Source organism: Larus michahellis, chromosome 29 (assembly GCF_964199755.1).
Source record: "Larus michahellis chromosome 29, bLarMic1.1, whole genome shotgun sequence".
Classification (NCBI taxonomy): Eukaryota; Metazoa; Chordata; class Aves; order Charadriiformes; family Laridae; genus Larus; species Larus michahellis.
The window spans coordinates 1,157,958-1,174,447 of NC_133924.1; the positions used below are offsets into that span (position 1 = coordinate 1,157,958).

Consider the following 16,490-nt stretch of genomic DNA (forward strand, 5'->3'; position numbering starts at 1 on the left):
GGCACAGGCTTTTAATTAACTTTTTTTTTTTTTTTTTTTTGCCTGCCGAAAGCATCTTAAAACCCCTCCCGAGGCTGCTCAGCACCTCTCCCCGTGCCCCGATGCCAGTTGGGGGGGGGTCTCGCCTTTCCCTTCATGCCCCATTCCTGCCTCCGGGCGATTAAAACCCGGGATTTTCACTCTGGTTCGGAGGGCAGGATAGTCCCCGCTTCCGCCCCAGCCCCATGTCTCGCCCCCTTTTTTTTTTCCAGCTGGATGGGGGTTCCAGTCCCCCGTTAACTGGTGTCCGGCTCGTGGTACGTTGCCCGGACGAAGGCTGGGACTGAAGGATTTCGTCACCCACCCAGTTTCCCCCAGTTTGGTGCGCAGGGCAGAAACTCGGTGCCTGCCCCACGCTGGCACCCCTTTTTGGGGGGGGAGGGGGGGCACCAGGGCAGGCAGAGGGGTGACACGCTGCCTTGTCCCCTGGATGCTGTGGTGGTTTAACCCCAGCCGGGATCACGCAGCCCCTCGCTCGCTTCCCCCCGGGCTGGGACGGGGGGAGAAAAAGGGAGGAATAACAGGTTTTGGCCCAACTTTTGGTGCCCCCACCCTACCCCCAGCCCACTCGCTGGTGGGGCGGGGTGAGGAGCAGACCAGGCCTTGGCTGCCCAGCCACAACCGAATCCAGCCGTGGATGTTCCTCCTCGCTGTTTCTCATCCCCCATCCAAACCATCCCACCCTACACCAGCAAGAAAATCAACCCCATCCCAGCCCCAAACCGCGACGGGCGCCCATCGCTCTTCACCTGGGTGCCCGTCCCACCCCCCCACCCCCACCCCCCCTCAGGGAGAGCCTGGCAAAGCTCTGGGGACGAGGGGAGAGGAGGAGAACCTGCTCAAGGTCAGCCAAAGGAGCGGAGAAGACTCCCCTGAGCTTACGTGAGGTTTGGGAGGAGCTCCATCATCCTTGGAGATGTCGGGCGAGGAACTCCCAGAGGACAAAATGGGGTTCAAGAAGTTCCAAATCTGGAGAAGACTTGGTTGAAGGCCTCGGCCCAGAATCATGGAAGCTTTGGTGTTGGAATGGACCTCTGGAGATCATCCAGTCCAGCCCCCTGCCAAAGCGGGGTCACCCAGAGCAGGTCGCACGGGAACGCGTCCCGGAGGGTTTGGAATGTCTCCAGAGATGGAGACACCACACCCTCTCTGGGCAGCCTGTGCCAGGGCTCTGCCACCATCACGGTAAAGAAGTTCTTCCTCATGTTGAGATGGAATTTCCCGTCTTCCAGTTGTTGTCCATTCCCCCTTGTCCAATGGCTGAGCACCACTGGGAAGAGTCTGGCCCCATCCTCTTTGGACGTTGGTAAACGTTGACCGTAGAAATCATCGAATCGTTGGGGCTGGGAGAGACCTTTGAGATTGTTGAGTCCAACCGTTAAATGGTTTGATTGTTGAATCGTTGTGGTTGGGAGACACCTTTAAGACCATCGAGTCCAACTGTTGAAGGGTTGGATGATGAGGTCCCCTCTCAGGCTTCTCTTCTCCAGGCTAAACAGCCCCAGGGCTCTCAGCCTTTCCTCAGCAGAGAGGTCCTCCACTCCCTTGATGGTCTTCATAGCCCTCCACTGGGCTATCTCCAGTAGTTCCCAGTCCTTCTTGAACTGGGGAGCCCAGAACTGGACCCAGTACTCCAGCTGTGGCCTCAGCAGGGCAGAGGATGACCTCCCTCAAGGTTCTCCATGCTCTTCTTGATGCCCCCCAGGAGACCAATGGCCTTCTTACTGGCTCATGGGCAACTTGGTGTCCACCAGGACTCCCAGTTCCTTCTCCAGCAGGTCAACCCCCAACCTGTACTGGTCCGTGGGGTTGTTCCTCCTGAGGTTGAACTCCATGAGGTTCCTCTCCAGCCTGTCCAGGTGTCGCTGGGTGGTGGCACGGCCTTGTGGTGTGTCACCCACCGCTCCCAGCCGTCGCTGGGTGGTGGCACGGCCTTGTGGTGCGTCACCCGCTCCTCCCAGTTCAGTGTCACCACCAAATGTCCACCTAGGTCCTGGATGGAGATGTTGAGCAAGACTGGGCCCAGTACTGACCCCCCCCTGGGGACCACCAGTAGCCACAGGCCTCCAACTGGACCTTGCACGTGGATCACAACAATATTTTGATATCAATAAGATTGATAAAAATCAATAAAATTCTTTAAAGGGGAGATGGGTCGATCCCTCTCGGATTTTTGGGGTGCAAAGCGACGGAGAAACCTCTGGGTGCTGCCAGGTCGGGCCCCCCTCCCCGCCGCGGTCCCGGTGGGTGCTGAAATTGGGGCGTTTTCCCTCAATTTTATGTGCGTTGGGGTGGGCGGGGGGGAGCCTTCGCACCCCTCCAAGCCCTACCTTTCCCCCCCCAAAAAAGTAGGGTCCGCGGGAGCTCTGCCAACATCTGCTGCCCCGGGGACTTCCCCCCCCCTCTCCCCCCCCCCCAAAACCAGCAGCTGAAGGTTTTTACTGGTTTTTGGCTGGGAGGGGGTTAATTTCCTTCCCGGTGGCCATGTTTTGGGTTTGGGAGGAGAATAATGTTGATAACACGGTTTTGGGCGGTTGCCGAGCAGCCAAGGCCATTCCGGCTTCTCCAAGGGGATAATATTCCATAGCGGGCAGGCACGGACCTCGATCTCCGTATATTAATTAGCGTAATTAACTGGGAAGGGGACTTGGTTGGGGGCCGGGAACGCGGCGCCGGGGCGGGGGGGGGGGGAATTGGCCGAGGAGCGTCGCTTTGGGGCGGTGAGCAGTTGCGTGGCGCGTCCTTTATTTTTATATATATAATTTTTTATCGTTATTCAGGTTTTTCTGCCCTTTTTTTTTTTTTTTCCCTGTTAAACTGATTTATTTTTTTTTTTCCTCTCGGGATTGGGGGGGGGGGGACGACGACCCGCTTGAGTTAAGGAAAAAATCATGGGGGGACCGGCCCCCGTTAAACCGAATTAATTCGCTTCGTTTCCCGACGGCGACGTTGATGTAGTTGTTGAGTTGCGTTGGGTGGCGCCTTCCTCGCCGCCTTGATCCCAGATTCATGTGGAATTCTCTCGGAATTTATACCGGGGGCCTCACCTTCACCTCCGGACTTCGGGGAAAACTAGGAATAATTCTATTTTTTTTTTATTTTTTTTTCACTTTTTTCCTCTAATTTTTTTGTTTAAGGGGACGCTTTTCCCCCCCCTCCCCCCCCCCCCCGGCTCCTTTCCCCTTCTCCCTCCAGAGAATTTGGAATATCCTCAGGGATGTTCCGAACCGGTAAATTCCCATTTCTCCGTCCCCCTTTTTTTTTTCTTTTTTTTCTTTTTTTTTTTCCTTCATTTTTTCCGGTTTGGGCTGGGAGAGAGTTAATTTTTTTTTTTTCCTTTTTTTTTTTTTTTTTTTTTCCCTCTTGCTTTTGGAGGCGGGGGGGGGGGGGGGGAGGGGAGGGGGGGGTTTGGTATGAGAAGAATTTCGATATCGCGCTCGAATTTTTTTGGCGCAGCAGCTTCAAGGACGAAGGGGGCCCGAAGGGATGTTCCACCCCACAGATATTCCGCCCCATAGACAGGACAAAACGGGGGGGGGGGAGGGGGGGTTGGGTGAGTAATTGCGTTTCATCCCTTGTTTTCTCTGTCGGGTTTTTTTTTCCCCGTTCTTCTCATTATTTTTCTTTTTTTTCTTCCCTTCCCGGCCTTCGAAACTCTTTTTATTCCAACCCCCAAAAGTTTTTGGGTTTTTTTTCTTAATTTTCCTCCCCATATTTCAGCTCTTCCTTAATATTTAATGACTAATTAAGAATATCCACCCCACCACCCCCCCCACCCCCCCAACCCCCCCCCCACCACCCCCCCACCACCCCCCCTGCGATCCATCACTCCACCAGCTGCCAGGAGGGGAATTAACCCCGTCTGAGTCCAAACCAGGACAAAATTAACCCCATCCCAGTCCAAACTGGGACAAAATTAACCCCATCGCAGTCCAAACTGGGACAAAATTAACCCCAAACCAGGACAAAATTAACCCCGTCCCACTCCAAACCGGGACAAAATTGACCCCAAACCGGGACAAAATTGACCCCGTCCCAGTCCAAACCGGGACAAAATTGACCCCAAACCAGGACAAAATTAACCCCAAACCGGGACAAAATTGACCCCAAACCGGGACAAAATTGACCCCGTCCCAGTCCAAACCGGGACAAAATTGACCCCAAACCAGGACAAAATTAACCCCAAACCGGGACAAAATTGACCCCAAACCAGGACAAAATTAACCCCGTCCCAGTCCAAACCAGTACACACCCCACACTGGGGCTGCCCGTCCCCAGCTCCTACATCCCAGTGACGCCCCGCGGTGGGTCGAGACCCCCCTCACCCCCCATCATTTTTCCCCAAAATCCCTTTTTTTTAGGGGAAACCCCCCACCCCGGGGGCCAGGGGGTGACGGCGTTTGGGGTTGTCCCCTCTAGGGTTGTCCCCATGGAGGTGACGGCCATGGAGGACGCTGCTGCGCCCCTCGTCCCGCTCCCCACAGCCGGCGCTGGGGACAGCGCGAAGAGGAACGGGGACAGCGCGGTGCCACCGGGTGAGAGTCCCCGGGGGCTGGGGACAAGGCGGGGGGTTGGATGGTGGCTGAGACGTGGCTTTGATGGGGACAAGGGTCTGGGGACACTTGGGGGGGGTGGTTCTTTGTCCCTAAGGAGGGCTTTTGTGCCGGGTTGTGTCCCCAAACCTTCTCCTATCGTGTCCCCAAACCTGCCTCTGTGTCCCCAACCCTTTTCCCATGGTGACCCCAAACCTTCTCCCACACAATAGCCCTGTCCCTTTTGTCACCGTGTCCCCGTCCCTTCTCCCACCACGTCCCCATCTCTGTTCCCACCATGTCCCCATCCCTTCTGCTGTGGTGTCTCCAGTGCTGCTGCCATCATGTCCCCATCCCTTCTCCTGCTGTGTCCCCAACCCGTCCCACCATAGGCCCATCCCTTTTGCCACCGTTTCCCCATCCCTTCTCCCACAATGTCCCCATCCCTTCTCCCACAGTGACAACATCCCTTCTCCCGCTGTGTCCCCAACACGTCCCACCATAGGCCCCTTCTCCATAGGCCCCTTCCCCCCCCAGTCCCTTCTCCACCACAACCCCAAACCTTCTCCCACTGGTGACCTCATCCGTTTCCCATCGTGACTCCATCCCCTTTCCGCGATGTCCCTGTCCCTTCTCCCACTGTGGCCCCAGCCTTCTCCCACCACGTCCCCACCTATTCTTGCCACCATGTCCCCAGACCTTCTCCCACCACGTCCCCATCCCTCCTCCCATCATGTCCCCAACCCTCCTCCCACAATGTCCCCAACCCTTCTCAAGGTCCCTTCTGCCTTGGAGCCTTCATCCTCTGCTGGCACCTCCTGGCTCTTGGGTGACCCTTTCCCTGTCCCCGCTCCATGTGAACCCTCTCCCAGCTGGAAGGGGCTCCTGGGGGCCTTCTTTCTCCCCAACAGATTTGGGGTCCATCCAGGAGGAGGAGAAACGGCAGCAGGATGCTCCTCAGCAGGAGGAGGAGGAACCGGTGGAACCCCCAACCTCCAGCCAGCAGCTGTCCCCAAGGTCCCATCCCGGGGGATCCCCACTCCCAGGGGACAAGGGGAGGGACAAGGCACCCAACACCTGCCGGGAATGCGGGAAGAGCTTCCGTCAACGCTCAGCTTTGGTGGACCACCATCGGATCCACACGGGCGAACGCCCCTTCAGCTGCCAGGACTGCGGACGCCGCTTCAACCATCGCTCCAGCCTCACCACCCACCGCCGCATCCACGCCAGCGACAAGCCCTACAAGTGTCCCGACTGCGGGAAGAGCTACCGCATCAGCAACAACCTCCGTCGCCATCGGAAGACGCACACAGACGAACGCCCTTACCGCTGCGAGGAATGCGGGAAGAGCTTCAGGCACAGATCCACCTTGACCATCCATCACCGCGTGCATTCGGGGGAGAAGCCCTACCAGTGCTCCCAGTGCCCCAAGAGCTTCACCAACAGCTCGGGGCTGGTGCAGCACTGGTGGACCCACACCGGCGAGCGACCCTATGATTGCTCCCAGTGCGGCCGGTGTTTCCGCAACACCTCCCAGCTGGCGCAGCACTGGCGGACCCACACCGGCGAGAGGCCCTACGAGTGCCCCGAGTGTCACAAGAGCTTCACGAAAAGCTCGGGGCTGGTGCGGCACTGGCAGACCCACACGGGCGAGAGGCCCTACGATTGCTCCCAGTGCGGGCGGCGTTTTGCCGACAGCTCCCAATTGGCGCGGCATCAACGGACCCACGTTGTCTAGGACAGTCGTCCCGACCCAACCCTTGGGAAGAGCTTCGCCAACCGTCCCAGGCTCACCACGCACCAATGTGCTCGTACTGGTGTTAATAATTAACGCTGCCCTGACTGCGTGGAGGCTTCAACCATCACTCCAACCACCAGAGGTCCCTCCTGGAGCAGAAACCCTACATTCGCCTGATTTGCCCCAAAAGCTTCACCTCCAGCACCCAACTCATCCAGCGTCAGAGGATCCATCGCAAGGAGAAGCCGTAGGGTTGCGCCGAGCGCCGGAAGAGCTTTTGGCACAGCTCCGGTTGCATCTCACATCACAAAAGCCACCGGACGAAGATGGGGACAACCCCACCGGGGACTATCCCCATCCTGGTGGCATCTCAGACTGATCTACACATGATGGTGGTCCTTGGTGGTAACACCGAGGCGTGACCAACCCATCCACAGGCATCCCACCAGCTATTCTTTTTCTTTCCCGATATGTTTTTATATGGAATGTGGGTTTTGGGGGATGATCTTACCAAAAGCCAGCCCCATCCTCTGGTTTTCTTGCCTTAGATTCGAGATGAAGCGAAGGGAGGGAGGGGAGACCCATGAGCTGCACCCAAGATAAAAGAAATGACGGTCAAATGGGGTGTTTCTCGATATCTCCCTTCAATTTCTTGATGTTTTCAACCCTCTTTAGTGATTTTTTAAGGGATGGAGCTGGATCGAAAGAAAATTCTGGCCAAAATAAAAGCATTTGCATCTCGGCATCGTGTGAGTATCTCTGTGGTGGGGACAAAGCGGGGGCTGTGGGGGTGGAAGAGCCCTTTTTTTGGAGGGGCAAACTGAAAAATGTCCTCAATTTTGGGGAGCCAGGAGCATCTTCTACCCCCAGAGGGTGTGAGACCCCCCAGGAAGCGGCTGTGGGGTGGTGGGGCTGGGATGGAGGCCCTGGAGTTGGGGATGGGGCTCTCCATCCCTCTCCATTTCCCTTGGACAAGGATGGGGGTTCATCCCAAACCCATGGATGAGGTTTCTTTGACGCCGGTGGTTCTGTCGCGTCCTTCCAAACTGCGGCCACCACGAGACCCGGTGGCCTCCTCACCCTCTACCTCACCATGGACGTGTCCCCCCACTCCCATCCTCGCAGAACCGCTGGGAAAACTCAACCCTAGAGATGGCTGAGGCCCAGCCTGGATGAAAAATGAGCTTTTTTGGGGTTCAACGAGGCCAAAGCAAGGAGCCGAGTGGAGGAAAAGTTTATCGCAGTTGAGTTCTGGTTTATTTTCGGGGAGCAAGAGCAGGAGGTGGAGTTGGGCCATGCCCATCTCCATCCCGAAGATGTTGCTGGAGCTTCTTCTGATGCCCTTTGGCCAACTCAAGAGTTGATTCACCCAAAGACGAGCCGTAGATGGGCAGGACAGAGGTTGCACCACCAGATACCATGACGTGGAGAAAAATAAGCAGCAAACATGGAAGAACTTAGGAGAGGTTTGGGGCTGTATCTTGGTCTTCTCAAAGGGTGTTTGGGCTGCATCTTGACTTTTTGGAGGGTTTGGGGCTGTATCTTAGTCTTCTGGAAGGTTTTTGGGCTGTATCTTGGCCTTCTCGAAGGGTTTTAGGCTGTATCTTCATCTTTTGGAGGGGTTTTGGGCTGTATCTTGGTGTTTTGGAGGGTTTTGAGCTGGATCTTGGTCTTCTCAAAGGGTTTTGGGCTGCATCTTGATGTTTTGGAGGGTTTGGGGCTGTATCTTAGTCTTTTGGAAGGTTTGGGGGCTGTATCTTGGGTGGTTTGGGGGGGTCTTGGGCTGTATCTTGGCCTTCTTGAAGGGTTTTGTGCTGGGTCTTGGTCTTTTGCAGGGGTTTTGGGATGCATCTTGATGTTTTGGAGGGTTTGGGGCTGTGTCTTGGTCTTTTGGAGGGGTTTTGGGCTCTATCTTGGTGGTTTTGGCGGTTTTGAGCTGTATCTTGGCCTTCTCAAAGGGTTTTGGGCTGTGTCTTGGTCTTTTGGAGGGGTTTTGGGCTGTATCTTGGCGTTTTGGAAGGTTTGGGGCTGTATCTTGACATTCTGGAGGGGTTTGGGGCAGTATCTTGAAGGTTTTATGGACACAAGATGTTGCTGGTGTCCTGTTCATTGACTTACTGGTAGGGATGGACTTAGAATCACAGAATCACCGAAAGGTTTGGGTTGGAAGAGACCTTAAAGACCATCCAGTTCCATGGGCAGGGACACCTCCCACCAGACCAGGTTGCTCCAAGCCCCGTCCAACCTGGCCTTGAACACCTCCAGGGATGGGGCATCTCCCACCTCTTCAGGCAACCTCTTCCCGTGTATCGCTACCCTCCGACTAAAGAATTTCTCCCGAATATCTCATCTAAATCTCCCCTTTTCCAGCTTAAAAACGTTCCCCTCATCCTATCGCTCCACTCCCCGATAGAGTGTGTCCCCCCCCGCAGCTTTCCTGGAGCCCCTTTAGGGACTGGAAGGGGCTGGAAGGTCTCCCTGGAGCCTTCTCTTCTCCAGGCTGACCCCCCCCGCCAGCTCTCTCAGCCTGTCCTCGCAGCAGAGGGGCTCCAGCCCTCCCAGCATCTCCGTGGCCTCCTCTGGCCCCGCTCCAACAGCTCCGTGTCCTTCTGATGGCCCCAGATGGTCCCCAGCACCAACACCCCCAAGTCCTTCTCCTCAGGGCTGCCCTCCAGCCGCTCTCCCCCCAGCCTTTGAGCTTGGGATTGCCCCCACCCACGTGCAGGACCTTGCACTTGGCCTGGTTGAGCTTCATGAGGTTGGTATTGTCCCACCTCTCCAGCCTGTCCAGGTCCCTCTGGTTGCCATCCCGTCCCTCCGGCGTGGTGACCGTGGCCACCAGCTTGGTGTCGTGCACTCAATGCCAACATCCGTGTCGCCAACAGAGATGTTAGATGGTACCGTTCCCAGTACCGACCCCTGAGGGACACCACTCGTCACTGGACATCGAGCCGTTGACCACAACTCTTTGAGTGCGACCCATCCAGACGGTTCCTCCGCCATCCATTTGCCGAGGTGAGCTCAGCTGTGGGATGCAAACCAACGGCAGAAGTTCGTTGGGAAGAGCGGATTTGTTGTCTTTAGACCCCCAAAAGTCACATCTGCTCGGTCCAATCATTTCTTCTGGTGGCGTCAAGCAGCTGGATGGACCATGGGCTTCTTCCACAGCCAAATTGTGGCTGGATTTGGGCACAGACCAAGATTTTGGAGACTCTCTGGACCATTTCCAGGGGTGAGTTTTCCCTGTGGTCGATGGGAGTGGTGGGATAACTCCATGGATGGGTGGAGGGTGAGGAGGACACGTGGGCTCGTGGTGGCCACTTTATGGAAGGACGCCGCACCACTACGACAGAACCATCGGCGCCAAAGAAACCTCATCCATGGGTTTGGGATGAACCCCCATCCTTGTCCAAGGGAAATGGAGAGGGATGGAGAGCCCCATCCCCAACTCCAGGGCCTCCATCCCAGCCCCACCACCCCACAGCCGCTTCCTGGGGGGTCTCACACCCTCTGGGGGTAGAAGATGCTCCCGGCTCCCCAAAATTGAGGACATTTTTCAGTTTGCCCCTCCAAAAAAAGGGCTCTTCCACCCCCACAGCCCCCGCTTTGTCCCCACCACAGAGATACTCACACGATGCCGAGATGCAAATGCTTTTATTTTGGCCAGAATTTTCTTTCGATCCAGCTCCATCCCTTAAAAAATCACTAAAGAGGGTTGAAAACATCAAGAAATTGAAGGGAGATATCGAGAAACACCCCATTTGACCGTCATTTCTTTTATCTTGGGTGCAGCTCATGGGTCTCCCCTCCCTCCCTTTGCCTCATCTCGAATCTAAGGCAAGAAAACCAGAGGATGGGGCCGGCTTTTGATAAGATCGTCCCCCAAAACCCACATTCTATATAAAAACATATCGGGAAAGAAAAAGAATAGCTGGTGGGATGCATGTGGATGGGTTGGTCACCCCTCGGTGTTACCACCAAGGATCACCATCATGTGTAGATCAGTCTGAGATGCCACCAGGATGGGGATGATCCCCGGTGGGGTTGTCCCCATCTTCGTCCAGTGGCTTTTGTGACGTGAGACGCAACCAGAGCTGTGCCAAAAGCTCTTCTGGTGCTCGGCGCAACCCTACGGCTTCTCTTCACGATGGATCCTCCGACGCTGGATGAGTTGGGTGCTGGAGGTGAAGTTTTTGGGGCAAATCAGGCGAATGTAGGGTTTCTGCTCCAGGTGGGACCACCGGTGATGTAGAGCAATGGTTGAAACTTCTGCCGCAGTCAGGGCAGCGTTAATCTTTCTCACCGGCATCCATCTGTGGGCGCTTGGTGAGCCTGGGACGGTTGGAGAAGCTCTTCCCAAGGGTTGGGTAGGGATTGTGCTTGACAGCGTGCGTCCATCGGTGACGCGTTGTCGGCAAAACGCCCCCCACATTGGGAGCAATCGTTGGGTCACTCATTGGTGTGGGTCCGGCGATGCTGCACCAGCGCCGAGGTGGTCTTGAAGCTCTTGTGGCACTCGGAACACTCATAGGGTCTCTCGCCGGTGTGGCTCCTCCAGTGCTGCACCAGCTCTGGACTGGTCTTGAAGCTCTTGTGACACTCGGAGCACTTGAAGGGCCTCTCGCTGCTGTGGACCCGCCCGTGACGCATCAGCTCTGCGCTGATCTTGAAGCTCTTGTTACACTCGGGGCACTTGTAGGGCTTCTCCCCCGAATGCACGCGGTGATGGATGGTCAAGGTCGACCTGTTCTTGAAGCTCTTCCCGCATTCCTCGCAGCGGTAAGGGCGTTCGTCCGTGTGCGTCTTCTGATGGCGACGGAGGTTGGAGCTGTCGTGGTAGCTCTTCCCGCAATCCGGACACTGGAATGGCGTCTCACCAGTATGGATGCGGCGGTGGGTGGTGAGGTTGGAGCGACGGTTGAAGCGGCGTCCGCAGTCCTGGCAGCTGAAGGGGCGTTCGCCCGTGTGGATCCGATGGTGGTTGACCAACGCTGAGCGTTGACGGAAGCTCTTCCCGCATTCCCGGCAGGTGTTGGGTGCCTCGTCCCTCCCCTTGTCCCCTGGGGGTGGGGATCCCCCGGGATGGGACCCTGGGGACAGCTGCTGGCTGGAGGTTGGGGGTTCCACCGGTTCCTCCTCCTCCTGCTGAAGAGCATCCTGCTGCCGTTTCTCCTCCTCCTTGATGGATCCCAAACCTGTTGGGGAGAGAGAAGGTCCCCTGGAGCCCCTTCCAGCTGGGAGAGGGTTCACATGGAGTGGGGACGGGGAACCGCAGGGATTCAGGGAAAGGGTCAGCCAAGAGCCAGGTGGTGCCAGCAGAGGATGAAGGCTCCAAGGCAGAAGGGACCTTGAGAAGGGTTGGGGACATTGTGGGAGGAGGGTTGGGGACGTGGTGGGAGAAGGGATGGGGACGTGGTGGGAGAAGGGATGGGGCCACGCGGCACAGGGCATAGGGACAGGGTGGCAGAAGGTCTGGGGACATGGTGGCAAGAATAGGTGGGGACGTGGTGGGAGAAGGCTGGGGCCACAGTGGGAGAAGGGACAGGGACATCGCGGAAAGGGGATGGAGTCACGATGGGAAATGGATGAGGTCACCAGTGGGAGAAGGTTTGGGGTCATGGCGGAGAAGGGACTGGGGGGGGAAGGGGCCTATGGAGAAGGGGCCTATGGTGGGACGTGTTGGGGACACAGCGGGAGAAGGGATGTTGTCACTGTGGGAGAAGGGATGGGGACATTGTGGGAGAAGGGATGGGGAAACGGTGGCAAAAGGGATGGGCCTATGGTGGGACGGGTTGGGGACACAGCAGGAGAAGGGATGGGGACATGATGGCAGCAGCACTGGAGACACCACGGCAGAAGGGATGGGGACGTGGTGGGAGAAGGGAGGGGCCACAGTGGGAGAAGGGACGGGGACACGGTGACAAAAGGGTTATTGTGCGGGAGAAGGTTTGGGGTCACCATGGGAAAAGGGTTGGGGACACAGAGGCAGGTTTGGGGACACGATAGGAGAAGGTTTGGGGACACAACCCGGCACAAGAGCCCTCCTTAGGGACAAAGAACCACCCCCCCCAAGTGTCCCCAGACCCTTGTCCCCACCAAAGCCACCTCTCAGCCACCATCCAACCCCCCGCCTTGTCCCCAGCCCCCGGGGACTCTCACCCGGTGGCACCGCGCTGTCCCCGTTCCTCTTCGCGCTGTCCCCAGCGCCGGCTGTGGGGAGCGGGACGAGGGGCGCAGCAGCGTCCTCCATGGCTGTCACCTCCATGGGGACAACCCTAGAGGGGACAACCCCGAAAGGGGACAACCCTAAAGGAGGTGTCGGGGTTCAAGGACCTTCTCCTGCCCACCAGAAGAGGAGGGAGAAGAGGGATAAAAGGAGGAGGAAGAAAAAGGGGCAAAATAAAACTCGTGGGCTGAGATAAAGAGGGTTTAAGAGAAGAATAACGGCAAATTGAAATGCAATACTAATAATAATTATTACAATAATGGTAAAGGAATATAAAAAATAAAAAAAACACAAATCACTCTCACCAGCCGGGGAATTAGTTGCCCAATTTTCCCCCGTTTTTATCCGGAGCGGGACCTCTATTGTACGGAATATTCCATTGGCCATTGTTCCGTCGGTGCTTAAATAATATAAACATCGCCTAGCAACAACCCCAACCAATATGCGTTACGGACGTTCCTGCCATCCCAGCTCGGAAACACTGGGAAGAAAATTAACTCTCTCCCAGCCCAAACTGGGAGAGAAGGGGACGACCTCAAAAGCCACCGCCCCGTTTTCCTCCGGGGTTTTAGGATTTCCCCCTAAAAAAAGGGATTTTGGGGAGGAATAAAAAAATAATCAACGGGGTGGTGAGGAGGGTCCGGGGGGGGTCTTGACCCACCATGGGGCATCCCCTTGGTGTGGGGTGTCCTGGTTTGGACTGGGATAGGGTTAATTTTCCTCCTGGCAGCTGGTGGAGCGGTGGATCTACGGGGGGAGGGTTAATTAATCGTTAAATATTAAGCGAGAGCCGAAACACAGCCAGGAGCGCCGGGGGTTGAACCCCAGCCGGCAACGGGGGTCGTCCATCCCCCCCGCAACCCCCTCCCTCCCCTCCCCCCCCCCCCACCGCAGTGGGACGGGGAGAAAAATTTAAAAAAAAATAACTTGCGGGTTGAGATAAAGAGGGTTTAGAAGAACAGGAGAGAAAATAGAAAAATAATAAGAATTAAAAAAAAAAAAAAAAAAAAGAAAAAAACGGGAAAAGAATAGAGAAAGTCAAATGGGACAAGTCTGCTCTCACCACCCCCGGATGATGATTCCCAGCCGAGATCCTGGATTCCCGCCCCCCCACCGGGGTGCCCCCCCCTCGCCTTTATATACGGAAGGTGACGTCTGTGGTACGGAATATCCCATTGGTCGCCCCCCTCGTTGGGTCCTTTCAGTCCTGGGTTTCCATAGGAAGGGGAAAAAAGGGTCCTTGAATAGTATAAACATCGCCTAGCAACAGCTACAACAATATGCGTTGTTGACATTCCTGACATACCAGCTGCCAAACTGGGAGAAAAATTAACCCCAGCCCGGCCAAAACCAGTAAAAAAACTTCAAGCTGCCAGTTGGGGAGCTGGGGGGGGGGGGGGAGGTGGGTGAATTTTGGGGGGCTGGGGGAGGGGGGGGTTCCCCGCGCCTCCCGGGATGCTGGCAGAGCTCCTGCAGACCCAATATTTGTGGTGGAAAAAGGTTGGTTTTCTTTTTTTTGGGGGGGGGAAGGGGGTTTTTGGGGGGGATTTGAAGCCTCCCCCTGACCCCAACCCACCTGGAAAACTGGGGGGAACTCGCCCCAAATTTCAGCACCCCGCCCCCCCCGGGGGGGAAGGGAGCATCGCTGCACCCCACGGTGGGTATTTTGGGGGGGGGGGTGTTCCCCAAAGGTTTCTCCGTCACTTCACACCCCAAAAAGCCGAGAGGGATCGACCCGTCTCCCCTTTGTACACTTTTATTAAGTATTTTATTAATAGAAAATAACCCCAAAGTGGGATCAAACCCCAGTTTCTTTCCCTCCCCTGCCCCCCCCCCACCACACCCCCGCAGTTTCCCAGCCCCCCCACGGTCAGATGTCGATGGGCAAAACAGACCCCGATTTTTAAGCTCTAAATCGCTCCCAAACCATCCTCCCAGGGCAGAAACGGGGTGGTTTCTTCACCCCAAAAATGACTCGATCCCGCCTCGTTTCGTCCCGTTTCCTTGGGCGCGGCTTCGAAAAACCCCTAAAATCACCCCGAAACGCCCATGAGGGTGAATACACGTGTACAGGTGAGTACATACGTGTATATATGTGCACGTGGGGGTGAATATACGCGTACAGGCGAGCACATACGTGTGTTCATACGCGTACGCCTGTGCATGGGTGTGTTGAGCGTGGCCATACGTGTCTATACGTGCACAGGGGTAAGGATATGGGCGCGTGCGTGTGGCGAGGTGAGTATATACGTGTGTATACACACGCGCGTGCACATACAGGTGCATGGATTCACGTGTGTGGGCATGTCCAGGTGGGCACGCATGCGCGCGTGCGCCTTTACGAGTTGACACACGTGTATATACGCGCGTCCGCGTGGGCATACGTGTCTACGGCCTGTAGGCATGTGCCCGTCCGTCTGGAGACGTGGTGGGAGGAGGGATGGGGACGTGATGGGAAAAGAGATGGGGACATGGTTGGAGGAGGGATGGGGACGTGATGGGAAAAGAGATGGGGACGTAGTTGGAGGAGGGATGGGGATGTGATGGGAAAAGGGATGGGGACATGGTTGGAGGAGGGATGGGGACATGGTTGGAGGAAGGATGGGGACATGGTTGGAAGAGGGATGGGGACATGGTTGGAAGAGGGATGGGGACATGATGGGAGAAGGGATAGGGACATGATGGGAGAAGGGATGGGGACGTGATGGGAGAAGAGATGGGGATGTGATGGGAGAAGAGATGGGGATGTGGCTGGAGAAGGGATGGGGACATGATGGGAGAAGGGATGGGGACGTGGTTGGAGGAGGGATGGGGACACGGTTGGAAGAGGGATGGGGACATGATGGGAGAATGGATGGGGACGTGGTTGGAGGAGGGATGGGGACGTGGTTGGAGGAGGGATGGGGACGTGATGGGAGAAGAGATGGGGATGTGGTTGGAGAAGGGATGGGGACATGATGGGAGGAGGGATGGGGACGTGGTTGGAGGAGGGATGGGGACATGGTTGGAAGAGGGATGGGGACATGATGGGAGAAGGGATGGGGACGTGGTTGGAGGAGGGATGGGGATGTGGTTGGAGAAGGGATGGGGACACGATGGGAGAAGGGATGGGGACGTGGTGGGAAAATGGATGGAGACGTGGTGGGAGAAGGGATGAGGACGTGGTTGGAGAAGGGATGGGGATATGGTGGAAGGAGGGATGGGGACGCGGTTGGAGATCCGTCTCCCCTTTCCAGAATTTCATCAAGTATTTTATTACTATAAAACAACCCCAAAGGGGGATCAAACCCCACTTGATTCCCCACACGATTTTCCAGCCCCTCATGGCTGGATGTTGATGCTGCGACGGGGAAGAGCAGACGCCGATTTTTGGCTCTAAATCTCCCTAAACCGGCACGTGTGTGTGTGTGTGTGTCTGCCGTGTACATGCCATTTACACGCCATTTACGTGCCATTTACAGGCCTGTGTGTGCCCAGGCCAGTGTGTCTGTGTGCACACACGCGTGTGGGGCTGGATGTACACGCCTGTAGCCCCTCCAGCCGCGCCCCGGGGGCTGTGGACACACGCGTGTGTGGACGTACAGCTGCCCGTGTGCCCGTGGGGGGTGTCTGTGGGCACACGCGGGTCTATAGGGGTCTATAGGGGCCCACAGGCCCCAAGGCGGCCTCCGCCCGCCTTCAACGGGGGGGCCCAGCCGGCGGCCGCCATCTTGAAGCGCGGCGGCGCCGTAACACAAGATGGCGGCGGCCGCGGCGGCCTCCCCCGCCTAACCCGCCGCCCTTTCCCCGCCGGGCGACTTCTCGCTTCCCCCGGACTCCCCCGCCCGGAGGCTTCTCGCTCCCCGGGACTCACCTCCGCGCCAGGCATAAAGCCGCCGGGCACCGGGCGGGCAGCGGAGATAACGAAGGGCAGCGGCGGGGTGCAGGGGGTCGCCATGTTGTACGTCGGGAGGAG

At 56.8% G+C, this 16,490-nt stretch overlaps 2 protein-coding genes across 2 annotated transcripts; one reads left to right on the plus strand and one right to left on the minus strand.

Moving 5' to 3' along the window:
- Positions 1-2,707: 2,707 nt before the first annotated feature.
- On the plus strand, positions 2,708-7,052 carry LOC141735180 (uncharacterized). Its single transcript, XM_074567770.1, has 3 exons — positions 2,708-2,759; positions 4,459-4,574; positions 5,483-7,052. Exons 2-3 carry the CDS (start codon positions 4,469-4,471, stop codon positions 6,307-6,309), a joined length of 933 nt encoding a protein of 310 aa, XP_074423871.1. The 5' UTR covers positions 2,708-2,759; positions 4,459-4,468; the 3' UTR covers positions 6,310-7,052.
- Positions 7,053-9,946: 2,894 nt separating this feature from the next.
- LOC141735189 (uncharacterized) lies at positions 9,947-16,484 on the minus strand. The gene is made up of 3 exons (XM_074567788.1): positions 16,389-16,484; positions 12,469-12,584; positions 9,947-11,504 (listed from the first exon to the last, which is right to left on the minus strand). The coding sequence occupies exons 2-3, from the start codon at positions 12,572-12,574 to the stop codon at positions 10,759-10,761; spliced, it is 852 nt and encodes a 283-aa protein (XP_074423889.1). The 5' UTR covers positions 12,575-12,584; positions 16,389-16,484; the 3' UTR covers positions 9,947-10,758.
- Between the last annotated feature and the right edge of the window lie 6 nt (positions 16,485-16,490).

Bases quoted from the DNA above. Each gene is read 5' to 3' on its own strand.
- LOC141735189 (XM_074567788.1), bottom strand. From the start codon at position 12,574: ATGGAGGTGACAGCCATGGAGGACGCTGCTGCGCCCCTCGTCCCGCTC. The intron at 11,505-12,468 runs GTGAGAGTCCCC...TCTCCCCAACAG, and splicing joins GGACAGCGCGGTGCCACCGG to GTTTGGGATCCATCAAGGAG.
- LOC141735180 (XM_074567770.1), top strand. From the start codon at position 4,469: ATGGAGGTGACGGCCATGGAGGACGCTGCTGCGCCCCTCGTCCCGCTC. The intron at 4,575-5,482 runs GTGAGAGTCCCC...TCTCCCCAACAG, and splicing joins GGACAGCGCGGTGCCACCGG to ATTTGGGGTCCATCCAGGAG.